This window comes from Nipponia nippon, unplaced genomic scaffold, assembly GCF_047370975.1.
Source record: "Nipponia nippon isolate SJK-2023a ecotype South Korea unplaced genomic scaffold, ASM4737097v1 scaffold_14, whole genome shotgun sequence".
In the NCBI taxonomy this organism is placed as follows: Eukaryota; Metazoa; Chordata; class Aves; order Pelecaniformes; family Threskiornithidae; genus Nipponia; species Nipponia nippon.
Window position 1 is genome coordinate 4861666 of NW_028262330.1, and position 24925 is coordinate 4886590.

General features: G+C 63.9%; 4 protein-coding genes across 13 annotated transcripts; 2 read left to right on the top strand and 2 right to left on the bottom strand.

Annotated features, from left to right (window-relative positions):
* Positions 1-31: 31 nt before the first annotated feature.
* Positions 32-10216, bottom strand: HGS (hepatocyte growth factor-regulated tyrosine kinase substrate). Of its 7 annotated transcripts, none has more exons than XM_087750805.1 (21): positions 10077-10216; positions 9641-9725; positions 9167-9242; positions 8562-8654; positions 6547-6670; positions 5531-5583; positions 4933-5001; positions 4602-4726; positions 4285-4363; positions 4099-4197; positions 3620-3715; positions 3205-3243; positions 2976-3119; positions 2608-2818; positions 2247-2419; positions 1949-2089; positions 1694-1871; positions 1481-1614; positions 1041-1157; positions 739-834; positions 32-653 (listed from the first exon to the last, which is right to left on the bottom strand). In XM_087750805.1, exons 1-21 carry the CDS (start codon positions 10111-10113, stop codon positions 546-548), a joined length of 2277 nt encoding a protein of 758 aa, XP_087606931.1. In that variant the 5' UTR covers positions 10114-10216; the 3' UTR covers positions 32-545. The 7 variants fall into 7 exon arrangements, with proteins under 7 accessions (XP_087606931.1, XP_087606930.1, XP_087606929.1 ...); XM_087750804.1 differs by having other exon boundaries at positions 2608-2821; XM_087750803.1 differs by having other exon boundaries at positions 4099-4363.
* A 93-nt stretch (positions 10217-10309) lies between these two features.
* Positions 10310-11796, top strand: ARL16 (ARF like GTPase 16). The gene is given in 4 exon segments (XM_087750895.1): positions 10310-10398; positions 10544-10603; positions 10711-11213; positions 11453-11796. Coding segments are annotated over 4 exon segments (822 nt in total). The 5' UTR covers positions 10310-10311; the 3' UTR covers positions 11625-11796.
* A 1029-nt stretch (positions 11797-12825) lies between these two features.
* On the bottom strand, positions 12826-22696 carry TMC6 (transmembrane channel like 6). 4 transcript variants are annotated; one of them, XM_087750893.1, is made up of 21 exons: positions 22602-22696; positions 20815-20924; positions 20428-20546; positions 19966-20088; positions 19683-19841; positions 19460-19565; positions 19265-19361; positions 18919-19173; positions 18365-18555; positions 18137-18281; positions 17885-18040; positions 17507-17682; positions 17276-17357; positions 16763-16860; positions 16487-16582; positions 15641-15716; positions 15212-15345; positions 14614-14790; positions 14357-14435; positions 14116-14194; positions 12826-13584 (listed from the first exon to the last, which is right to left on the bottom strand). In XM_087750893.1, exons 2-20 carry the CDS (start codon positions 20868-20870, stop codon positions 14123-14125), a joined length of 2397 nt encoding a protein of 798 aa, XP_087607019.1. In that variant the 5' UTR covers positions 20871-20924; positions 22602-22696; the 3' UTR covers positions 12826-13584; positions 14116-14122. The 4 variants fall into 4 exon arrangements, with proteins under 4 accessions (XP_087607019.1, XP_087607020.1, XP_087607018.1 ...); XM_087750894.1 differs by lacking the exon at positions 22602-22696 and adding an exon at positions 21799-21981; XM_087750892.1 differs by lacking the exon at positions 22602-22696 and adding an exon at positions 21561-21650.
* Positions 22076-23683, top strand: SYNGR2 (synaptogyrin 2). The gene is made up of 4 exons (XM_087750896.1): positions 22076-22243; positions 22620-22857; positions 23179-23318; positions 23426-23683. Exons 1-4 carry the CDS (start codon positions 22139-22141, stop codon positions 23621-23623), a joined length of 681 nt encoding a protein of 226 aa, XP_087607022.1. The 5' UTR covers positions 22076-22138; the 3' UTR covers positions 23624-23683.
* Positions 23684-24925: the final 1242 nt, after the last annotated feature.

Genomic DNA, 24925 nt, shown 5'->3' on the forward strand with positions numbered 1-24925 from the left:
CCCCGCCGCCCCCAGCACACCAGGCCGCAGCTCGTTCCCAACACTTTATTGTCACCATTCGCGCTCGGTCTCCCCGGCGAGGAGGGAGCGGCTGTGCCGCGGAGACGGGGACAGGCCCGGCCCGGGAAGGGACCCCGGGAGGGGAGAGGGCGCTGGCGGGGAACGGGGCTCGGTAGGAACGGGACGGGGCGAAGCTGGCGGTGCCCGAGGCGAGGGGAGCGGGGCGGGGGCCGGCTGGAAGCGCTGCTCCCTCGGGGCCTGCGGCCGCAACCCCGCCCCGGCAGGGACCCGGCTCCCGCCCGGCCCGAGGGGCCGCCGGCTCCCGGGGTGGCCGGGCCGGGCAAGCAGCGGCAGGGAGCGGGGCGTGGGGCTGCTCTGCTGCTGCTGGGGCCCCGGAGCCGATGCTGGGACCCTGCGGTCCCACGTCCCCCCTCCCTGGCCAGGGACAGACGCGGGGACTGAGAGGGCAGGAGGAGTTGAAGTAGAGAAGTGATTTCGGATGAAGAGTAGTGTTAACGGGATCCCCCCGCTCCCTGCGGCAGCGATCAGTCAAACGAGATGAGCTGGGCCTCTCCGCTGCCCTGGGGCTGCTGCACCGGGGTGGGCGCCGGCTGGGGCTGTTGCTGCTGGGGGGGCCCCCCAGCAGGTGCCATCTGGAAGAAATGAAGCGCTTCGTTAGCAAACGCAGTGCCCCCCCCCCGGGTCCCCGACCCCCCGGGGCCAGCAGTACTCACTCACCTGTTGGTAGAGGGGCTGCTGCCCGGGCAGGTAGGACTGCTGGGCTGGCAAGCTGCTCAGCGCGGTTTCCTGGCCCGGCAGGGCGGACATGAGGCCCTGCGGGAGCAAAGGGGCAGCTGTCAGAGGGGCTGGGGGACACGCAGTGCCCGTGGGGCAGAGGTGAAGGCCCGCAGCCTCCACCAGGCCTTCCCCTTCCCTGCCACCGGCAGTGCAGACCCAGGAAGGCTCCACGGGCTGGAGACCACCCTACCTTGTCCCCTGCCAGTGCCCAAGAAGGGGCCTGTGCGGTAGGGAGTGCTCACCTGCATGCCGTAGGGCTGGTAGCCCATGGAGACCGACTGGTTGCCCATGTAGCCCATGGCACCCGACTGAGGGGCCTGAGAGATGGCCGGGATGCTCTGCGACTGCGAGGCTGCGCTCTGGGGAGGAGAGGCTGGTAAGAGGTGGTGCAGGCAGCGATGGCTCGTCTCAAACCAACACCCCAGGACCAGCACCGCTCTCCCCACTCTGCTGGAACCAGGCTGTCTTCTTCCCTCTGCGCCCTGGGGAGCCCAGAACCGACTCTGACCCCAACCCACTCCCACAGTGAAAGCAGCAGCAGCAGATCCAGAGACCTGGGACCAACCAGCCACTTCTTCCCACTCAGAGATCCCATCACTGAGTGAATTGCGCCAGCCCCGCAGAACGCCCCAGCCAGCCGCAAGCTGCTCTGCTACGGCCCGGGGACGCTGCCCTCACTTGCCTGGTAGCCCTGCGTTGGAGTTGGCTGGTAGGACGAGTACGCCGGGGTGGTGGTGGGCACTGCCTGCCCCTGCTGAGCCGCCTGCCCACTGCCTGCGCCTGGCTGGTACATGTAGGCATTCACCATGCTGGGATCTGGGGCAGAAAGGGCAGAGATTGAAGCAACCACCTTGCACTCAGCCTCCACCCATGTGGGATCAGCTCAGCGACGTACCTGTCCCTGTGACAGGCATTGCGGTGTACGGCGCCGTGCCCCCTTGTGCTGCCTGGTTCATGTATACGCTGTGCATAGGAGAGCCCTCCACGGAGCCAGCAGGGCTGAAGGTGCCAGGGAAGCTGGTGGGCCCAGAGGGCTGGTAGATCACCCCACCGGCTGCGGGCATGGCCTGGAGCTGTTGAGGGAAGAAAAGCAAGCTTTAGGCCACGTCCCTGGGACCTTGCAGGTGGGTCTCTGGCCCAGCAGCCGTACTTGGGCATAAGGCAGCGAGAAGGCTGGCATCTGGGCTCTCATCTGGATGGTCTGCTTCTGCTGTTCCAGGCGCATCTGTCTCTCCTTCTCCTGCTCCTGCAGTCGCTGGATGGCCAACTGACGCTGCATCTCCAGGTACTCCTGTGGGAAGAGGGCCGTGATAGCTAGAAGCCAGGACAGCGCAGCGTCCCCTCCTGCCAGGGCAGCCATCCCTGCCAGCCCTGGGCTGGCCCAAGGTGCAGGCAGGCCTGCTGGCTGACGCGGCCCCTGGTACCCTGGAAACACTTCCCTGCCTCACCTGCTTCTTCTGCCTCATGATCTCCAGCTTCTGGGCCAGCTGGATCTGGCGCTGACGTTCAGCCTCCTCCGCTGCACGGCGCAGCTTCTCCCGATGCTCCTCCCGCAGTGCGTTCAGAGCCCCACGGGCATCCCGGATCTGTGCCAGTTTGTCCTGCAGGCCTTCGTAGTACACTGGGGAGGGAAGAGAGAGCCTCAGGGACCCTCTCGGGACAGAGCACACGGACCACTCTGCACTGGCTTCTCTCCAGAGTGGCTGTGTCATGGCAGTGCCAAGCCCTGGCACTGGGGGAAGCCCTGGCAGCCACCCACTCCTCGCCAAGACGCCCTCCCACATCCCCGGCCGAGCAGCTCCCACGTACGCCTGCGCTCGTCCAGCTGGTTGAGCAGCTCCAGCAGCTGGGGGTGCATGTTGTTGATGGACTGGAAGAGGGACAATACGGCAGAGTCATTGGTGATGCTGCGGCCCCGCATGTGGTTGCTCTTCATGCGGTTGACAAATGTGGTGACCGCATTCTGCAGCGCCTTCAGGAACTGCTCGTGGTTCTCCTCAGACTCGCCGTTCTGGTACTGCTGCTGGAAGGACAGGGCAGCCAGTCAGCCTCAACTCTCCCGTACATGCCGAGAGCCAGCAGCAAGCCTGCAGAGCTGCGTGACTGGGCTGAACAAAGGAGTCGGGCACTCCTCACCCCTCTGAGGCTGCCAGACACAGGTCCAGGCCCCCTCTTACCTCAACAACACTGAGCGGGGCAGGGTGGGCTTCCCCAGGCTGAGCAGCTGGCTCCGTGAGGGACAGAGGTGCTGACGGGGTGGGGCTCTTGCGAACTTCCTCCTGCTTCTTCTCCCAGTAATTGCGGTTCAGGTACCGAGCCAGCTGCCAGAAAGAGAAGGAAGATGAGCATCGCAGCCCCGCTGGGAGCGAGCCTGTGCCATGGACTAATTAAGGCCTGGATCCTTACCTCCGGGTCAATGTCCTCAGCCAAGGGAGCAGAAGAATTCTGGAAAGAGATAAACAGGGAAATCCGGTACAGAGAAACCAGAGACCCACAGCTCCCACACAGATATCCTGCTCGGACCTGGCCATGCACAACCACCAATGCTGAGCACCAGCAAGAGACTGAAAGGGGACAGCCCTCTCCTTCAGCCAGACACATGCTGCAGCTCCTACTGGAAGCAGCGGAGGCACCCAAATGCCGGCTGAGTACAGGCCTTCTTGCTGAAAACACAGTAGTGCTGTGAAAGAGCAAGGAACTGAATGGGGCAAATCTTTTCTTTCAGAACAGGGATTAAATCTGACCCCAGGCAAGGCAGGCTTGGGCTAGGGAAGCGGCCTGCGTCCAGCCACTTCACGTTCAGGGGTTCCCACAAACGTACCACGGGCGGGGAATAGAGAGTGCTGACCGGGGGGGCTGATGAGGTGACAGGTATGGGCTCAGCCTTCGGGTACATGGTGTAGGTTGTTTTCTGCCTCTGCAAAAGAGAAAAAACAATCAACTCAGGGACTGTCCAGACTCCTCCAAATCACCCAGTCAGCAACAAGCTGGGCACACTGGGTGGGCGAGGTTCCTAGCGATGGCCAGGCATGGCCAGCAGACCCAGCCTCATGCTTTGTACAATTCCCGCAGGCCAGCATGCCCCAGGGCTTGCAGCTTGGGCACAGCCTGTTTCCAGGATTCGGGACTGCAACACAGCACGTGCCTGCTTTCACCTTCTCATTTCACAGGCCTTGCGACTCGCTCACACCAGGACATGCCTAGAGATCTGCTACTACACAGCTAGGAGCTGCCCTAGCTAGCAGATGCATCTGGGCTGTGTGGCAACAACCACTCCCAGATGCCAAGCAGGGCACAAACCATTCTCTCCTTCTCCTCGGCCTCTGACTGAGACAAGGCAATAGCTAGCTGGAGCTCTTCCTCCTCTTGCAGAGCCGTCTCGTCACGCTTCGGAGGCAGCTGCAAGTGGAAAGATGAGGCGGTGGTCAGTAAAGGGATCAACAAGCAGATCTGGATCACCAGATCACCTACAGGGCAGCCACTCACCTGGGACTGCTGAGAGAGAGGGCTGGTCAGGTACTCGGGGGGCAGCTCGGAGGTGGCAGCAGCTTTACCCTCAGCTTTCCTGTAGTCAGAAAGATGTGACAGTGCAGACTGAGTGCTCCTTCCTCCACACTGGAGCCCCAGCTCTGCACAACACTACAGCTGTAAACCCCGTTCCCAGGAAGGAAGGGAACCCAGCCCAGCCTGCACAGCTTGGGAAACCCTCGCTCTGGTCTGCAGAAAGGTGGCTCCATGCCAAGCTTCTCTCCTCACAGTCCCAGCTCTTGCATGCAAAGAAACACACCACAAAGGGTACTGACTTGTTGAGATGCTCGTAACAGGGCTCACAGACTCTCACTTCCTTCTCAATCCCGAACTTGGGGATGGTGGAATACTTGGAGGAGCATTTGCCACAGAAGATCTGCCCGCAGGCCCTGCAGTGATGCTGCAAAGGACAGGAGACATCAATGTGGTGGCAAGACACTCCTTCACCATTAGACAACATCACTCAGACGCTCCTGGCACTCCCCTGCCAGCAGCCAGGGAACGCGGTCGAGCCCTGACACACTTCCACACAGGCTCAGGGAGTCCTGCGAGTCCCAGGTGGCTGTGCAGGACCAGGGAACCCAGAGGGGCAGGAGCGGCACCCACCTTCCGCGTCACAACGCCAAACTGCACTCGACATCTGTGACACTCCTCAGCATCAACCCAGTCTGGAGCCTGTCGAGGTTAAGGAAACTTGTGTAAGGAGTGGGGGAGGGCCTTAAGGAGAGTGTCTCCACAGAGCTTTTCAGGAGCTCCTACTGCTAACCAAGGCACTCTCATGAATGGGGGAGACTGGAAGCATTTGCAGCTCAATGGGAAATAATAATCCCTGCAAGTTATCTCCTCTCGTGTCACTAGAGACTGTGGTGCTTTCCCAGTTGGCAAGATATTTTCTAGGAACGTGTCTGCACAGCAATCATGTTAGCAATGCCCTGCTGCCACGCTGCTGGAAGGCCACCGGGTAGGGTAAGGTGAGACTAACTCCCTGTTCTGGTCAAGTCTCCCCTCCTTCTGGTAGTTTAGGCTAAATCGCTGTATGCCACCCCAGAACTGCCCACGTGGCAGCTGGGAGCAGTATGCGCCCAGCAAGGTCTCTAATCTGCGTGAAATGCAGGAATGCAAGAACTGAAGGTTTAGTAGGAAGGGGACAGGAGAGCAAGGTCTGTCCTGCGCTGCCAACTCCCTCCCCACCAGCAGAGCTCACCCTTTCTGCAGCAAACATGGCATCGCTCTCTTTGAACTCCGGGAACACGTGACCTGCGGGAGAAGCGACGGAGTCCCATTATGAAAGGGCTCCCGCACGCAGGGAGGCCGTGGTGCCTACAGCCTCGTGCCATAGGTCCCAGCCACGCGTCAGATCCAGCTCAGTATGCCTGCCCTGACCATTATCTTACTCTGACACAATTAACAGCAATCTTCCTCCTGCAGGAGGCCAGAGGGCAATGCTTGCACAGCACTTGCTGCTGTCTGAGAAGTATGGGGCTCTCAGCCATGCTCTTGAATGCACAGGACAATCCCCTGTTGGGTTCCCTTATACACCTGTAAGGGACATCAGGGCCCTTTGGATAAGGCTTATTGCTCAAGAAAAGAAAAAGCGCAGACAGGGCTTTGAGTCTCACCCCTTGAATGGCAAGAGTGTGGCAACACCGCCTCGGTGGGGGACCGGGACCTCCAGGCTTTGCCACTGCCTGCGGAGGTTCTGGTGCACAGAAAGAGGCAGAGAGAGCAGCGCGTCCCTTCCCTCACAGGGAATGCTGCCATGCCCGGGACAAGAGAGAAAGTCCCATACTGACACTCTGTCAGAAAGCAGGAGCCTGGACCCATCCTGGAGGTACTAACGAAAGCCTGGGAGGAAGGAACCACCCCACTGTAAATCCCTTCCCAGAGGACATGCTGACTTGCTGCCCGTTTCCCAAAGAACCTTCGCAGCTCCTGCTTTTCAGGTCTCACTGCCAACCCTTAGCTGCTCGCTGGGCCGGAGGCCCAGAGCAAGGCAGCCCCCAATCCTGGGACGATGGAGCTGTCCTCTCTCTGCAGCGGGATTCAGTCACTCGAAAGGGTTCACTGGGTTTCAGGCACCAAGAAAAAGCTCAGTATTGCAAATCCAGATTTTGCTAACACCAGGCAGGGTCCTGACACCCATTCCTTCTCCTGCAGTGCTCCTCCAGAGCCGAGCTGCTTTGCCAATTGTCCACCCACCTTTGCCCACAGAGTCCTCACCTTCAACCTTCATTATCTGATAGGTGTCCTGCACCACCTTGTACTTGGGCTCATTGCGGAAGGCGTGAGCCCAGGCCTGGATAAGGTACAGGATCTTACTGCGGACACTTGTCTCCACTTGCCTCTGCACAGAAAGGGAGGAGGAGAAAAAAAATCTGAGAAAAAGACTCTGAAACCCAAAGGATGCCGTGAATCCCCCAGAAGAGAAGTCAGAAATACCATTCATGGAAAGAGAGACTTTAGAGTACTTCTGCAAGGTAAGAGCTGTCAAAAAGCTGCAATAAGGACAATTCACAGCAAGGACTACATAATCCTTCAGCTTCCCCACTTCTCCCCTCCAGCATGAAGAAGAAAATGTCCTTCAGAGCAGCATGGACCAACGTGAAAAAGGGTGCGGTTACGATGCTTTGCAAAAATACCTATAGAGACTCACACAGTGGCTCCCCAGGGCAGGCACGAGCACTGGCCTGCCCAACATCTCACAAGAGTTGCTCATCCTGCACTCAGAAAATTGCAGGACCTACAGCTACGCAGCTGGGCAGAACAGCAGAGTGCCTCGCCGGAGCGCTGACAGGGCACCACAAGCTCACGGCTACAGCTGGAGGGCATCTGGAGGGTGGTGGTGTCAGGCTGTCAGCACCTCCAGCCCCGAGACTCCTGCCCAGGAATACCCAAAGCTAACTCGCGATGTGACGCAGTGAGGACAGCTGGGAAGCGTGCCCTTTGGAGGCAGGGAAGGTTGTATCACAGTTCAAGGAGCCGGAGGAAACTTGGTAAGCCTGTTTCTATCCCGGCCAGCCTCTGAGAGCAGCCCTGTCATCAGCTGACCAAGCCATCACGCATTCACATGACCGGCTGCTCCAGAAATCCCCCAAGAAGCAGAGGAGCATTGTCAAGCTCCTATTTCAGCCGAGAGCTCGGCCCACACAGTGTGACTTATAAACAATTTCTGGAGCTCCAAACTTCTAGAAGATTTGGCAAAATCCTGCGTTCCACAAATGTCACAGCCCTGAACCTCATCAGAACGAAGACCATTTTACCAGCATTGGGCATTCGCAAGCAGTAAAGTTCCAAGGGTTGGAGGAGAATGGGTCTGCAGCAGTTATGAAACTACCGAGGCAGACACAGACTGGAGAGAACCACAAAATCTCTTGATCTGATCTCCTCAGCGCTCGGAGCAGCTGCGCTACTATACCTGGCTGTCACATTGCGGCAGTGCTCCTATCTCAGCAGGAGATCCTGCATGGAGACTGCGCCAGCCCTAACAGGAAGGTGACAGGAGAGAGACACCCAGCTACCATGTGTGAGATGATAGGACTCGTACAGCTCATTCACCAAATATCTGGGTCATCCGGTCGTCTATTTCTGGCAGAAGACAGAGGCTGTAAGGAAGGAACAGCACTCCTCTAACTAGCTCTTGTCTAGGCATTGCTGATCTGGGGCTGGGAGCTGGAGACAGAAGTTCCCATTTCCACTTCACTTGTGGAATTCTCCAGTCCAAGGACACACGGAGATCCTGCAGGCATCACATTGTGTCAAATTGGCAAGTGATAGCTTGTCAGTGGAAACAGCCAGGTCTAGATCCTGGAAAGCTCCTCAAACAATTCCACAGGCTAATGAAACGGCCATGATAAAGGGGAAGCTTCTGCCAGTTTTTACCTTGCTGCTTACCTTCCTGTGTGTCTCATACTGTACTGCAGGAGGGAATTCACTTCACCCAGGAGCATTTACCATGAAATGGTCTAGGCCTTTGCAGCATGTTCCTAGCCCACTTCAAGGAATAGCCAAACATTACCTTTGCTCTCACATCTTCTCTCCCTAGCAGGCACCCCTTAGCTCCCTACACTCATCCCTTCACATCATGCAATACAGTTTGCTCTTTTCTGAAACGCATTTCCAGTTTCCCTTCTGTTCCTTACACAAAGGGAATGAAAGAGAGGATGCACGCATTTTCTCCTTCTGCTGCTTCTCTTACAAGCTCGTTCGAAAACAATAGTAGAATAAGATATATTTACCTTGAGTATTTCCTTCAGTTCCTCCATAGTCTGTTTATTGGCCACCTCGTCATGGACTGTTTGGCCACAGTTTTTAACCACCGACTCCATGACCTGCGAGGGCAAATGACAATATTAGCCTGCCACTTTCTTCCTTCTCTATGGCCCGTGATGAGTCCCAGCACACGTTACAGGTTACTGCAGGCAGCACACCAAGGCAGGGGTATTATTTAAGCAGCGAGTCGCATTAGGGCAGTGTCAGTCAAGCCAGAGAAATCCACACCACCGCACTGGAGAGTCAGCTACGCTTCAACCGCACGGCAGCCTTTGTACTTCTGCTGCTTAGAGACAGACCCCCAGGGACAGTGTCTCAAGTTCCAGCTCTGTCTGTTTCTAACTCCGAAACTGAATTAAAGAACAAAACCCATGGCCTCCTGATCAGTCATGAAAGCTCTGTGGTAGAGCCAAGACAAGGCAAACTCTAAGCCATGACTCCACCACTCCCGGGGCAGGGCAGGGAATGCTCTGCAGACAGGGCAGCCCAGGAAGCAGGCTTATAAAAGCCAGGAAGCTCCCTGGCCCACGAGCCAGACCCCTGCAGTAGTCACAGTTTGGGCTGACATTACCTCCAGTGCGTAGAGCGCCACGTGGGGATTCTTGTCATTGACTTTCTTCTTGATAGCATTGACAGCATATTTTGCTCTGGGTAAGGAAAGAGAGTACACGTCCTCAGGTAATCAAGAATTGGAGGGGAGATTCCACCTGCTGCTGATAGCCTGCTAAGCCCCACCCTGACACAAGGGTACAGTTAGCTCATGAGCGACGCGATTCCCCCGAGGCAAACTGGAAAGAGAATGAATAAGCACATTCAAGCTTGAGTTTCCCTGAGGATTTCAGGCCAGAGGTAACCCGCGCCTCCCGAGGTCAGGGAAGCACCTCAGCACATCAGGGCGCACTGCGCTGCCTTTCCAACGCTTCTCTGAAAAGGGATAACAAGATGCGTGCTGCCGTGGGCTGACAGGTCCCAGACCCTGACGCTTCACCTTGGGAAGACAAGGAGAGCTACACTTATAGCGCATCCAAACGCCAGGAGCACTTACTGGGTATCTCCCTGACGGATCATGTCACAGATCTGCAGGATGGATTCCCAGTCCGTCTCCAGCAGAAGCTGGCTCGTAGCCTTATCTGCAAGGAATAAACCTATTAGGCTGCTTTAGGCGGTGCTGTTTATCCCAGCCCTGCTCCGCGACCGCTGAGGCGTTTGCAGGGAAGCTGCCCCGGAGGCCGGCGATGCCCCAGACCCCAGCCCTCCAGGACAAAAATCCTGTTTTTTCCCGGAACGCGCCAGCTCTTCCCCTTCGGGCGCCCCAGGGCGCTCGGTAACCTCGGCCCCGCCTCACCAGCCCGGGCCCGCCGCCCCGGGCCCGCCCCGGCTCCCGAGGCCGAGCGCTGCGGACCTCGGCCCGCCCGAGCGGCGCGTCCCCCTGCCCGGCCCCCGCCCCGCCCGCCGCGCCGAGGGGAGGCCGCGGCCGGTACCGAGGAGCCGCTCGAAGGTGCCGCCGCCGCGCCCCATCGCGTCCCCCGCCGCCGCCGGCCTGGCCCCGTCCTGCCCCACCGCCCCTCCGCGGGCGCTTCCGCTTCCGGCTTCCGGCAGGGGCGGGGCTCCTTCCGGCGGGGCGGGGCGGGGCGGGGCGGGGCGGGGCGGGGCGGGGCGGGGCGGGGCGGGGCGGGGCGGGGCGGGCCGGGGCGGGCCGGGGCAGGGCGGGGCGGGATGGCGGGCGCGGGGCGGCCCGCGCCCACGTGCCTGCTGCTGGGGGCGGCGGGCGGCGGCAAGAGCCTGCTGGCCAGGCGGCTGCGTCATATCCGGCGGGGACCGGCACCGGGGGGCACCGGGGGGGCCGGGGCGGGGGTCCCGGGCGGGGGTCCCGGGCGGGCAGCGGGCCGCGTCCGTGTCCGTGTCCCCGTCCCCTTCCCAAGCGCCGTCGTGTCCTTAACCCGCGGCACAGCTGAGCGCCGAGGAGGGGACCGCGGAGCTGGGCGAGCCCCCGGCCACGCTGCCCACGGTAGGCAGGGCACGGCGGGGGCTGCGAACCGGCCACGGCCCCGGTACGGCCGAGGGGCTCCGGTAGGCGGTCGCGGCCGTACCCAGCCAAGCCGCCTGTCCCGGCAGGTGGGCACCAACCTGACCGACCTGCGGCTGCCGCGGAGGGTGACGGTCCGGGAGCTGGGCGGCTGCATGGGCCCCATCTGGCCCAGCTACTACGGCGAGTGCAGCGCTCTCCTGGTGAGCGGTGACGGCTGCACCGGGACCCCTGCGCTGGCGGGGTGACGGTGGTGGCCAAGCGGGGACCCCGTCCTGAGCCCTGGCCCCGAGGGAGGGACCTGGGCACAGGGCGAGGGGCTCCCCATGGCTGGGGTTTGGCACTGGCCCCTGCTCCGCTGCGGGGGGGGGTCACCCTTGGTTTCGCCCTGGCTGGGTGATTTTCCTCCTCCCCGGGCCAGCGCGGGGCCACCCTCGGGCACGCCCGCACTGCTGCTTTCCCTTCTTCTCCTCCAGTTCGTGGTCGACGCCGCCAACCCCACCCAGGTCTCCTCGTCCTGCGTCCAGCTGCTGTCCGTCCTCTCCGCAGAGCAGCTCGCCTCCGTGCCCGTGCTCGTCCTCTTCAATAAGATGTGAGGAGGGGGGGTCAGCCTGGAGGGTGGGGGTGCACGGGGACACGCTGAGGGCCTGCAGTGGCTCCTGCGTCCCTTCCATCAGGTGACACCCGAGGAAGCCTGACGTGTCCTGGGGGGCAGCAGCCACGCTTTGCCACATTCTCTGGGCCCGTGGAGACCCCCGAGCTGGGGGATGGGCCAGGCGAGAGAGCTATCATGATGGGCTAATGCATGTCCCCCTCTGTCCCCGGCTGCAGTGACCTGCCCTGCTACATGTCGCTGGCGGAGATGAAGTCGCTATTCCGCATGCAGGACATCGTCTCCTGTGCCACGCAGCCCATCACGATGCTGGAGACCAGCGCCCGCGATGGTACCGGCCTGGCTGACGTCCTGCAGTGGCTTCGGGCCACCCTTGGAGACTCTCGCTGACCCCGACCCTGCCTGGGTGCCTGCAGCAACCCAGGCGAATCCTGCCACCGAAGGAGGTGGCCAGCGAGCAGCTGCCCTGCGTGGGGCTGGGAGCGGGGCCCAGGACGGTGTCACGGGCTGGTGGTGGAAGGACTCCTGTGGGACGTTACAGTAAAACCTCCACCTTACTGTCCAGGCTGGCAGCTGCCCTGTGCTCAGGTGGAAACCCTGGCCTTCTGGGGAAGGGATGAGCAAGAGCCTCAGGGGCCAGCCCATACCGGCACGGGGCCACACTGGCACCTCTGGGTGCAGGAGCAGTGGTTGTGGTGCTCACGGGCAGCGGGGCTGGGGGGTGCGACAGCAGTGCCTGGGCTGGGCTAAGCAGGGCAGGGGCTGGTAATGCCTCTGGGGTTGGAGGCCGAGTGTGTGTGGGGCTCCTGCTGGCAGCTTTGGCCCTGTGGGCCTAGCGGGGTGACCAGGGGGGGACATGTGGAAAGACTGCGGGGACCTGGGTGGGTGTTGGGAGCTGGGGCAGGCTGAGCTGCAGGGATGCCTCAGTTGGGGATGTCTCACAAGCTGCAGCAAGGGCCAGCCCGCGGCTGCTCTCCAGCACTCGCTCGGGCTCAGAGAATGGCTGGATCTGTGCGGAGAACCCGTCCCACGCCTGCACCGATAACCTGCGCCTGTGCCCTCACCGATAACCGATCCTGTGCCTGTGCTGACAGCTCAGCCCAGCCGAGCAGGCAGCTGCGTCACCTGGCGGCGCGAGTGCCAAGTCACAGGGTACTTTTGGCTGCCTGGGCCTGGCACACACCACAGCACAACCCTCCCTGGGTCTATTGGTGCTGTGCCACAGGGGCAACTGGCTTTCCAGGGCCAGGGGCTGCTGCCAGCATGCTGTGGTGCAAAGCGGCTCTCGGGGCTGGGGCCATGGACACTGCGCTGCGATGGGGAGTGGCTCCAGGGGCTGGGGACACCACACCATGACGGCGAGTGGCTCCCAGGGCTGCGCGTAATGAGGCAGCAGCAGTCCTTGCTTCCACGGTGCAGGCTGAGCTGGGCTCTTCCTGGGACAGCCCATGGGCAGGCAGATGGTGCTGAGGAGCCTGAGCACACCCTGCCATGGCTGCTGAGTCACCACCCCTAACGAACGCTGACGCTAACGCACCAAACCCACTTGCCTGCTTCCAACCCAACAGGTCCAGACACAGGCTGAGAGCCCTCCTGCACAGCTACGCTTTAATGGGCCAGGTCAGCCTGCAGCTGGGGAGCCAGAGCCTTCGGGTTCCTCAGCCCAGCGCTCGGCACCGTGGTAGTGTTCCTGGGCCCATCCTGCCGGCAGGCACAGTGTTCCCACAGGGCTGCCTGGCCTGGTGGCTAGGGGCCCAGGTGGCCTCATTCACCGGGAAGGTGTTGGCCAGCTGCTCTCCTCCCGGCAAGCCAGACATGGGGCTGGAGCTGGGTCGGTGCTGGGCAGCTCCTCGCTGCAGCCTTGGTGCTTCTGGGCAGTGCAAAGGGGGCTGCAGGTTCTCTCCAGCCAGAAAGCTCCACCGTCTCCGAAGGCTTCTGAAAACAGCACGACGTTGTTCTCCGGGCTGGCTGGGGCATTTACAGTTGTTCTCTTCTAACAGTAACCGCCCACAGAGAAGGGCTCTGCTGGCAAGCCAGCCCCGTGCGGAGCTGTGCCCTGGGACATGATGGCAGTCCTGGCCCTGGTCCTGCTGCGTCTGCTGTATCCCCAGCAGCTCCAGGCAGTGGGAGCACCCATGTCCCTGTGCTGCAGCATCCCCACGGAGCTGCCAGATGATGTGCCCCAGTGGGTCCTTGGCCACTGCAACCCGGAGGAGAGGATCTTCCCCAGCACCCCGTGGCCCCGCTGCTTCCAGTGCCAGGCTGCGATGGCTCAGAAAGAGGGCTGGATCCAGTGCCTGGCTGTGAGCAGAGTCTTGTCCTGTCCCGCTCCTTCCTGGGGAGTGTGACACTAAGAGAAGAGATACAGTCCCTGAGACGCTGAGAGTCTGCTGCTGGGGGCAGACAGCACTGCCCCATGCTCAAAGCAGAGAGGAGGCTCTCTAAGGGTCCCCGTCCCCCTCCTGTTCCCTGTCCCAGTCCCCTTCCCTGTCCCTGTCCTGGCTCTGCTGGTAGCCAGTGCCATCCCCAGACTGCAGCAGCACCAGGGATCCACCACCCCCTGGCACAGGCTGGGTACCGGGGCAGCCCAGCAGCCCGGGCATCTCCCCAGCGCGCTCAGCCCTGCATCCCCAGCTGCCGGCTGAGCCAGGTACGCTGCTGCCACGCCAGCAAAGCAAGGGGAAATGCCTCTGGGAAAGGCTGGCTTGCCCCATCACCTCCTGCACTTTCCCGCTCCCCGGCAAGCAGCACTCCGCCACAGCCGGGTTGGCCCTGGCAGTGCCGCGCTGTTGTGCTCCAGCACGGAGCAGAGGAATGTCCACGTGCCTGGCCAAGCTCCGAGCACTCTAACAGCCCCGTCTCCCCTTCATGCAAGCCTCACCTGGGACTCAGGTGCGTTTCTCTCTCTGCTCGTAAACAGAGTGAAGCTTCCGAATGAGAAATATTTTATCTTCCCCTTCCTGCAACAGCAGAGACATTGCAGTGAGCAGCCGTGGGATGGGCTCTTGCATGTCTGAGGCGGCAGTGTTGTTGGGGCTAGAGCCCGAATCTGGCAGTCCTGCGGCTGCACCAGGGCGTGGAGCAGCTGGGACTGCCAGGACCAGCACGCAGAGCTCACGCACATTGGCAATCTGCTCCTTCAGCAGGCAGATGATCCTCCGCTGGCCTCTCACCACCTGGATGTTGAAGTAGATCACAGCTCTGCAATGACAAGCGGGACAGGACGGTGGCAGCTGGGGGACGCTGCACTCCTGGCACTGGGTTGGGGTGCAGGGCTCTGGAGTGACACCCCAGCTCCCAGCCCCCACTCAGGGCTGTGACAGCGGGACCCTCAAAGCGTGGGCCCAGGGTTCAGCCTCGGGCTCGGGTCCCTACTCACAGCAGGACCCCGGACATGAAGAACAGGAGGAAGGTGTTCTCCACCACGTGCTGGTGGACCCAGGTGAACCAGGTGATGTTCGGGTTGGACTTCTCCAGCACTTGCACCCAGGTCTTCCCTGACTTGTAGATGGTTTCCAGCCCCTGGAAGGGACCACAGGTTTCTGACGGCCGCACCCTGAGCAGACAGAGTGATGGGGTCGGTCAGAGCGATGGGGTCAGTCAGAGCAATAGGCAGTCCAGCCGGCCACTACCCCCAGCCCAGGTCACTGCCCAGCCTCAGATGTCCCCGGGACCAAGCCTCACCTGCCCCAGCCGTCCCCAGTGGCTGGACAAGGGGGTCCTCATCCCCTTGTCCTGCCTCAGGAACAGCTGGGAACAGCTGGAAGAAGTGGGCACAGGCCAACTGCTGCTACACCATGCAATGACCAGCGGCTGGGCAGCACCTGCTGCCTGGGGCAGCATCGCACAGCCCTGCGCTGGGCGCGATGCACTCTGCATGCTGTCAGGGCCAGGAAGGCACGGGCTCCCCAAGTCCCTCTCCTTTGCCAGGCAGCCGGCAGTTCTGCGCCCCGAGCCGTGGTCCGGCGGGTACTCACGACCAGATGGTGTAGGAGAGGAAGATGGCTGCACCCAGGAAGGACGGGAAGCACAGCAGGGTGATGAAGACGGTGCTCATGTGAGATGCTTGCCAGGGCTTGCTGGGGGACTGGCAGTTCTGCATCAGGCTGGTCTGCAGGCAGGGAGCAGAGTCCTGCATGCTGCTCTCTCCTGGGAAGTGGCCCCAGGAGTGCAAGCAGGACAGCTGCCCCCACCCTGCCGTCCCGTCCCTCCCATCCGCCGGGAGCCGAGTGAGCTCGGGGACACCCTGTCCCCAGCAACACCTCCTCCCTCCCACAAGGACAGTGCTGCTCACTGCACGGTGCAGCACCCCTGCTGCATGCTGCTGTGGCAGGGTGCAGTGTCACCGCAGGGCTGCCCGTCGTGGGGACGCATGGGGAGCTGCGGGGTGGGGGATCAACTCACACCTTTTTGATATAGAACAGCAGCAGCAGCTTCAGCATCTGCACGGCCGGCAGGAGCGGTGCGAAGAGAACGCCCAGCCTAGGAGAGAGAGGGGGAAGATAAGCTTGTCCCAGGTCTGGGCCCCGTGGGAGCTAGTGGTGGGCAGAGCTGTGGGCGGCAGCAGGGCACCATCGCCAGCTGCGGTCAGGCTTTTGTAAAGCAAAGAGCAAGCACACGACCCCCCGTGCCAGCTTTGCTGCGCAGCCTGGGCTGGGATCTCACTGATCCCCGGGGCAGCCGTAGCCTTTGTGGCTCTCAGGTGCGTTGCGAGGGGGAACGCAGCAGCGCGTGCGTGGATCCCTTCCTTGGGCAGGGGAGCGCGAGGCCGGGGGATGCAGAAAGGTGGGGGGTGGCAAAGTAAGGGCATGAGCAGCCGAGCGGACAGGCTGGAGGGGAGCAGGTCTCCTGGAGCAGTGAGTGCCATTACGGTCTGGACAAACGAGAGGGGCTGCACATGCACCAGAGCCTGCTCCTCCCCCAGAGCTCTGGGGGGACCAGCTGGGCAGGGGACACTGGGCTGGTCCTGGGATGCTCTGCTGCTGATTCCCCAGTGGCTCTCACCCCGTCGCCAAAGCCAGACCTCCTGGGTGAGCGTGTGGGTTGTGGCTGTAAGGTGCTGGCACCAGGAGCTGTGAATGCCAGGCCGCCCGTCTCCCTCGTCCCACCCATGTGGGGCTGGGGGGGTCTCCCACAGCCATGCTCAGTGAAACGTGTGCAGGTCCCCGTGCCTGGTCCCTGCCAGCTGTGGGGCTCACAGGGACTACAAGGTGTTCGCCAGCAGAGCCACTCCAGGCTAGATGGCATCTCACCAGGTCAGGGTCTGCCCGTAGATCAGCTCCAGCACGTTTCGGGCGATGTCAAACTCAGGCTTCTGCTTCCTCTTCAGCCTCTTCTCCAAGATCAGCCTGGGAAGGAGCAGAGCTCTGCTCCCACACTGCCGCTGCGGGGGACGCTCGGCAACCCATCTTCCCCCCTCACAGTGGCAGAGCCTGGGTGCACCAGGGCAGCACCGACCGGGCAGCGGAGAGCCGGGGCCGTGCCGGGGATGCCACACCAGCGGGGGAACCCCTCCCAGGGCACGTTACCTCCAGACCAGCTCCCCAAAGAGCGTGTCCATCAGGCTGAATATGAAGTCCATCACCACGAAGCGATACAGGTCCTGCCCCACACATGTCTCCCAGCACTGGGGAGACAAGCAAAGGTGGCATCAAGCATGCAATGAGGCTTGTCCTCCCCCATGGCCTTTCCATGGTCCCCATGGGGTGTGAGGGGCTGTGGGACCTTTTCCTCCCCTGCACCCCTTTCCCCAGCCACCCTGTGCTTGGGGTGCCCCTGTCTGGCTGTTACCCCCCCTCTCCCCAGCAAAGGAGACGATGTTGCCTGCAGTGCTATCTGGCAGACGCTGTCCGGCAGACCCTGTGCTGCCAGACCCCTGCCCCTGCTGGTGCTGGGACCGTAGCCTTGGCTTTGCTCCGTGCTCCCCAAGCAAGGGACAGTCCGGATGGCATGGCCCAGCCAGCTCACATGAGTGCCATGGGCTCCTCGCATGGATCCACGCAGAGCGCAGCCCTGCACAGCCCTGGGGTGACAGCACTGACCTCCTCTGTCGAGCAGACAACTCTCCGGCTGAGCCACTGATAGCAGAGCAAGCCAAGGACCGCCATCTTCAGAATGAGGTTCCTGGGGAGTGGGAGTGGGGCCGGGAGCCCCTGAGCCCTGGGGATGGAGGGACCAAGCCCCGCAGACAGGGTGCCCGGCCCCAAAGCCTTCCCCAACACTGCAGGTGGGGGTGCAGGACACTCCCCCTGCCCCAGCCCCAGCCACCCTACCTGCAGATCGCCACGTAGACCTCTGCCACAGGGGAGTCGTGCTTCTCCCACATTGCCAGCAAGTTGTACAGGTGGGGCATCAGCGCGTTGAGGAGGGACACCACGAGGGGCAGGACCAGCAGGATGGCTTCCTGCTGCCACTTGCTGCTGCCCGGGGCTTGGTAGTCCTGCTGAACCTGGCGAGTGGGTACCAGGGTAAGCACATGGCTGCCGGCAGCCCAGCACCCTCGGAGAGGGCAGCAAACGTTGACGCCAGGAGGGGAGCTGCAACGGGGCTACCCCTGCCTCGCAGGGCTGCTCTGGCCTCCCTCCCCGGTACCTCAGCCCCAGCCGCCCAACACCAGGGCAGGAGATCCCACGGTGAGGGGCGGCACTCACCATGTGCATGTGCTCCGAGAAGTAGTGCACAGCCAGCACGCAGCCCAGCACTGTGCTCAGTGAGAGGGCCCAGGCCAGGAGAAGCACAGCTGTATGCCCCAGGCGCTGGCAGAGGCTCAGGGAGCGGGAACGGGACCGCTGTTCTGCGAGCAGCTCCTGGAAGAGAGCAGTGCCAGTGCTCCCGTGAACGCCTTTGCCTGCCCACTGCAGGGCACAGGGCATGCAGGGGCCAGCTCCAGCCCAGCTCCTCACCTTCAGCTGGGTGCGGATGTTCTCGCACTGCAGCTTCACTGAGCGCCTCTGGATCACCTTGAAGTCCCAGGCACAGAAGACTTTGACGGCCAGGTCCCCCGCATAGCTGCCCACGCGGTAGCTCTCCCCAAAGGAGCAGGACATGCTGCAGTGAGGGGGAGGGCATCAGGTCATCAGGGCTGGGCAGCAAGGGGAAGGCTGGCAGTGCCGGAGGTGCTGCTGACCCACCTGTACACCAGCAGGATGCAGGTGATGAGGAAGGAGACCCCAACGCTGAACACGTAGGCCAGCGGCATGTTGTATGGGAGCAGGGGGGCTGCGAGGGGGCACGCGCTGCCGTTGGGGCTGGAGGCGCGGGGGTCGTTGAGGGTGATGTTGCTGTAGTAGCCATAGTACAGCAGCGAGTGAGTGAAGTAGCCCTGTGGGAAAGTGCACGATGGGGCCCATGGTGATCTCACTGGTGCCCATGGCTCCCTGCCCAGCCTGGCTCAACTGTGCCACCTTGCAGGGGCACAGAGCCCTGGGCCAGGGCAGCACCAGGCACCCGCTTCTGCACCCACAGCACTGGTGGTCCCAGGGTCCCGGCTGTGCGAGGGCAGGGTCTGGGGCGTCATCATGGCAGGGGATGCAGGGCAGGGACCAGGGTATCGCCATGGCAGAGGATGCAGGGATGCAGGGCAGTTACTGAGGCTTTGCTGTGGCGGGGATGCAGGGCTGGACCCCGGGCTTAGAGCCGCTCCTGCCCAGGGATGCGCTGGCACTGAGGTGCTGGCAGTGCTTACCGCTCCCGTGAGGAGCTCGAGGCCAGTGAAGGGCTGGGGGCTGGCCGAGGCAGGGGGATACGCAGCCTGTAGGGCCACCACGAAGACAAGGAGGATGAGGCATAAGAAGATGTTGAACACGAGGAGTGTCTTGAGGAAGAGGAAGTAGGAGAGGACGCTGGAGCCGAAGCGGCCGCCAATCTGCTTCAGGGCATAGTGCCAGGGCTGCGCGGCGGGGAGCAGGGAAAAGAGCCTGTACCAGAGGTTCCGGCAGCCCTGGGGAGAGGAAGCCTAGGGAGAGCACCGGGGCCGGAGCCTGTACCGGAGCCCCCGACAGCTGCTGTACAGACCCGCGCCCCAGACTTACGAGGACGATGTAGTCCTTGCACCATCCACAGGGCGAGGAGGAGGCCCGGTGCTGGGTGTGCTGCCTCAGGGGGGCCTTCTGCCTGATCAGCTCCTGCCTGCCCAGCAGAGAGGGATGTCAGAGAGCGGCATGGGCCCTGGGATAGCTCCGGCTGTGGGGGCTCTGCCTGGCCAGGGTCGGCAGGAGAGGACCTACCGGAGGATGCGTTTCTCTGCCAGGCTGAGGGGCACGGTGAGCAGCATGTGGCTGCGCTGGCTGGGCAAGAGGCTCAGCATCTCCTTCACCAGCAGGCTCCGCTTGTCTGGGGGCACAAGGGGCTCAGGGGGATGCAGCTGGCCAGGACATGGCGTGCCCATCCTGAACCCAGCAAGGGGACAGTGCCCAGCACTGCCTGCCCCCACTCCCAGAGGACCCTCACCTTCCAGCGTGGCCCTGGCAGGGTCAGTCTCCAGGTCATACTGCCGCAGGCTGGGCCGCGCCGTGCGGCAGAGCTGCTGCAGGGGTGGGCGGCTGCTCCGGCGCCGCAGCCGGGCCGTGCGGTTGTAGTACTGGGAGATGATGGCCCCACGGCTGCGCCCTGTGGGTGAGAGCAGGGCAACGGGGTGGGTGGCCAGCCAGCCATCGGAGAGCAGGGCAGATGGGAGAGCTCTGCCAAGGGGCTCCTGGGCCTGGGGAAGGGCAGGAGGGTGGGGAGCACCTACCGATGGTGCGGCTGGGCATGCTGGCGAGGATCCGCAGGGAGGCGGAGGAGTAGCCAGGGTGCTGCTCATCCTGCTCGGGCTCCGGCCAGGCTGCGGCACAGGCGTCTAGGGGGACCGCATGCTCTGGGAGACGGAGGGCAGGATGCAGAGCAGTGAGAGCCAGAGCACCCATGGCTCCAGTCCCTGCAGCCCTGCTTGCCCTGCTCCAGCACCAAGGCCAGGCACCTGCCCCGGTGTGTGCTCTCCCTGGAGCATCCCCTTCTCCAGAGACGCTCTCTGTGTCCCCAAGGGCAGGTCTGCCCCATTGCCTGCGCTGGCGAAGGCGTCAGTGGGCTCCTACAAGTGCTTTGGCCGCAGCCTCAGCACGAGCCCTAGCTGGTCCAGGCAGGGTCCGGGACGGTAGATGGCCCTAGACACACACACTGTTCCTGTCCCACCCCAGCTGTGGCCACAGCGCTTTACCTCTGCCCCTCGCCTGCATCTCCAGCTCCAGACCCGCCTCTACCAAGCTGCTCTGCTCCTGGATGAGCTGATGGAAGGAGGTGTGCAGGGCTCCTTCGTTGTCTGGGCTCGGCTCCTGGCTGCAGGAACACAGACACGCTCACCTGGGGCCGGACTGGGCACCAGGGCCCGGGGGATGGAGCCATGGAAAAGACCTGGTGCCAGCCCAAAGCCTGGCCGTGCCACCCTGTAGCATGGGAACCCAGTGCCTGCTGGGCACAAGGGCTGCTCTCTCCTGCAGCGGGGATGCCAGCCTTGTGCCGCTGGGGCTGCAGGATCCCGGGGACCAAGCATGCGGGGGCATGGCTCGGGCAGATGCGGGCAGCAGGAGGGCAGGCCCACACTCACCCATTGCTCTCGGTGTCCTCAGAGACGTGGAGGGCGAAGGAGGGCGACTGGGACATCCTGCCGGGGCTGAGCGGGTCCCTGTGGCACCGCACTCCCTCCAACACGCCGCCCTGCCACAGCAAGGGGACAGGCGTCAGCCGGCGTCGCGCTGCTGGCACCCACGGTCACCCCGACACCCACGGTCACCCCGACACCCACGGCTGCCCCGGGGCACATGGGGTCCCGCCTGCCCTTGGGACGGGGATGGAGCCGGAGCCGCTGCGTGTGGGAGCCCAGGGCAGGCGGGAGCTAAACCCGGGTCTAAACCCGGGACTAACAGCGAGGCCAACCCGCCTCGGCGGCCCAGCAGGCGGGGAGCTGAGGCGGGGGAAGGAAGGAAGGAAGGAAGGGCGGGCGGGCGGATGAGGGAGGCGGCGCAGCCTCCGCCGAGCAGATCCTGCCCGCCAAGGGGGGGCTCGCACCGGCCCCGGCCCGGGGCTGCGCCGGAGGAGCCCGCCAGCGCCGTCCCGGGGCCGGAGAGTGGCTCCGCCGCTGCCCCAGCGCCTTCTCCTTCCTCCCCTCCCGCTCCGCCCTCCACCGCCCTCAGGCTCCGCAGCTCTCCCGGGGCGGACTGAGGCTGCTCCGGGCAGGCAGCGGCCCCGACGGGGCTCCCCGCCACCCCGCCCGCACCCCCGGGCGCTGGGACCCGCCGCGCCCCGCTGCCGCCCGGTTCCCCCGGCAGCTCCCCCCTCCACCAGCCCCGGTACCAAGAATCGACGGAGACGCGTCCCGGGGCTCCCGCCGCCTCCGTCCGCGCCGAGCACCGGGCAAACGCCGCGGCTCAGCGTGGGTGCGAAGGCGGCCCCTTCCCCCCGCGGGGAGGGCGGGGGAAGCACCGACCCTCCCATCCCATCCCGTCCCGTCCCGTCCCGTCCCATCCCATCCCGTCCCGTCCCATCCCATCCCATCCCATCCCATCCCATCCCATCCCATCCCTCCTGCCACCTCCCAGACAGAGCACGTCGGGACCGCGTGGGGGCGGCCGGCGCTGCCCCGTCCCACGGCGCTGCCCCGGGTGCTGCGCTGGGGCCGCGGCACCGGGAGGGAGAGGGGCAGCGCCGGGGCGGGGAGGGGCGGGACCCTCCGCCGCGGGGCGCGGGGGCACCGGAGGGGCGCGGGGCTGGCGCTGCGCTCGGTGGCTGGGCGGGGGAGACCCGGTCCCGCCGGCCTGAGCGTGGCCCCGCTCCGCCCCGGCGGCGGGGGGGGGACCGCCCGGCCCGGCCGGGCCCTCCCCGGGGCGGTGCCGCGCAGAAGCGGTGGGGAGCGCGGCGGGGGCTCCGGCGCGATGGAGGGCGGCGGCGGCGCGTACGGGGCGGCCAAGGCCGGCGGCGCCTTCGACCTGGGCCGCTTCGTGCAGCAGCCGCAGGTCCTGGCGCGGATCGCCAGCGCGGTGAGTCGGGACGGGACGGGGCGGGACGGGGCCCCGCGGCGCCGGGAGAGCCCCGCCGGGCTGCGGAAGGGCCCCGGGTCGGGCCGGCCCCGCGCCCCGGAGCCCGCACAGCGCGGCCTTCGCCTCCTCTTCCTCCCTCCCTCCCTCCCTCCCGCCCGGCCTTCCCCTCCGTCCTGCCCGCTGCGGGCCCCCACGGCCCGGCCCGGCCCGGCCTTCCCCGCCTCCTGCCCCAGCGCAGCCGCGGTGGCCGGCGCTCAGCCGAGCCCTGCCCGGTGCCCCCTGCCCGGTGCCCCCAGCCCGGCCGGGTGCGGGCAACCCTGGAAGGGGCCCCGCTGCCCCGGTGCCCCCCGCCGGACACCTGCTCCCGTCTCTGCAGATCTTCGCCCTGATCGTCTTCGCCTGCTTGGTCGGGGAGGGCTACACCAACCTGCCCAGCTCCCCCCAGCTCTTTTGCATCTTCAACCACAACGAGGACGCCTGCCGCTACGGCATTGGCATCGGCGTCCTCGCCTTCCTCGCCTGCATCTTCTTCTTCATGGTGGACGTCTACTTCCCCCAGATCAGCAACACCACCGACCGCAAGTACCTCGTCCTGGCAGACCTCGGCTTCTCAGGTACCGGTGGCCGCGGGGCAGGGCTGTGCCTTCCGCGTCTGCTACAATGGCTGCCCTTGTCCCATGACGTGGCTGCCGGTGCCTGGCGAAGGGAGTCGCTCCCACCTGGCACGCTGCCCGCGGGCCACGCGCTGCCTGCTGAAAGTGCTCCAAGGAGCCGTGGGGAGCAGCATGCGGGCAGCTGCACCGGGCCGGGCGCCTGCACTGGCCTCCGGCCCTGTCCCGATGGCAGCAGCCTGGTGAGAGCAGGGTCTGGCCTGGGGACCTGCCTGGGAGCAGTGGGACACAGCCCCGGCCCCTCACGCCGCCTTCCTTCCGCAGGTCTCTGGACGTTCCTGTGGTTCATTGGCTTTTGTTTCTTGACCAACCAGTGGGCCTGGACGCGGGCTGAGGATGTGCCGGTTGGGGCTGACTCGGCCCGTGCCGCCATCACCTTCAGCTTCTTCTCCATCTTCTCTTGGGTGAGTGAAGCCATGGCGGAGCCCGGCCCTGCCCTGCTCGGGAGGGAGCGTGGAGGGGCTCTCCGGGCCACGCAGCCCTGACACCCCCGGCCCTCTCGTCTCTCTAGGGCCTCCTCATCGCCTTCGCTTACAAGAGGTACAAAATGGGGGTGGAGGACTTTGCTCACAGCTACGTCGACCCCACCCCAGAGGTTTCGGCTCCCTACTCCAGCTACCCCAACATCAGCCACGACAGCTACCAGCAGCCACCCTTCACCCAGACAGCAGAAGCCCCGGAGGGTTACCAGCCCCCACCGGTGTACTGAGCCCCTGCCCGGTGGCCCGGCAGGGACGACCGTACCAGTGCAATTCTCTTCTGCGGGGTGGGAGGGGAGGGACCTGCGACTTGAAGTGGGAAGTTGGGGTGGGAGGGTGGCGGCTGCTTTGTGTGAAGGCCACGGGGCCTGGTCCCGGTGGCGGAGCTGAGCTCCTCACCGCTGGGATCCAGAGTCCGGTGTGTGGTGGGTGATTCGCAACTGCTAAGCGCAGCCCTGCAGCTCCGGGGAGGGTGGGTGCGTGGGGCCGGCCCCAGCGAGGCCGAGCGCCTGCCCTCGCTGTTGTGCCCTTGGGGAAGCGGCCGGGGGAGGAAGCAGCAGAGTGGGTGTGTGGTTTGCACCCCCCGGCCCTGGCCTGGTTGTGCCCTTGTGACTGCTGCCCTGGCCCGTCCTGGCCTTTCCAGCCCTGCCGGCTGCGGCACTTCCAGTGCCGGCTCTCGCTGCCGTAGCACAGCTGGGCAGTGCAGTCCAGCTCCTGCCTGCCGCTGGCTTCCCGTGCCTTTGTCCCTCAGCTGCTGCTGGGTGAGCTTGATGCCAAAGCCCTGTCTTTTTTTGACTATAAACTCCTGTGCTGTGCCTTCTTGCAGCCTGCACTAGAGCTGCTGATGCTCGGGTGACGCGGTTTGGGATCCATGGGAGCGGCGAGTGCTGGGCTCTCTCAGCGGGGCCGTGGCTGCTCCAGATGTCCAAGGAAGGTCCTGGAGCACTTTCCCTGCTGACTCAGTACTCGGCACCCCTTGCTTGCCTCCCACTAAGCACTGCCTCCGCAGAAGCGAGGCTGCCGTCCTGTGTCCTGCCCACTGTTCCCTCGGCAGCACCCTGCTTGCAGCCCTCGCTCCCGGCTGACCGAGGGTGCCGCGCCGGCGCCTGTGCAGGCTGGCTGTCTCAGGTTGTGTTTTCTGCTGCACCTGTTGTGAAGCTGTTCCCGGCAGCAGCGTGCAGTATGCAAGCTGTCGCTGCTGGGGCTGGTGTTCAAGTAGTTCTTTCTTTGTCACTGTAGAGATGGAATAAACTTTTTCACCTCGCCATCACGTGCCTTTCTTCTCTAGGGAAGCAAAACAGGGTTCCCCCTCTCTCCCTGAGGGCTGAGGCGGCAGGGTCCAGGCAGGGAAGTGGCAGAGCAGCCCCAGCCAACTGCTGCACTGCAAACAGCACACTCATGCTAGTGCTATTTTTAGGCCTCCTCCTGCTCCTCGCAGAGTCTGTTTGCTAGGTTTGAGCAGACAGCTCCAACACCACCCCTGTGACCAGCCCAGGCTGCTGCTGAGAGCAATCAGCCCACACTGTTTGCAC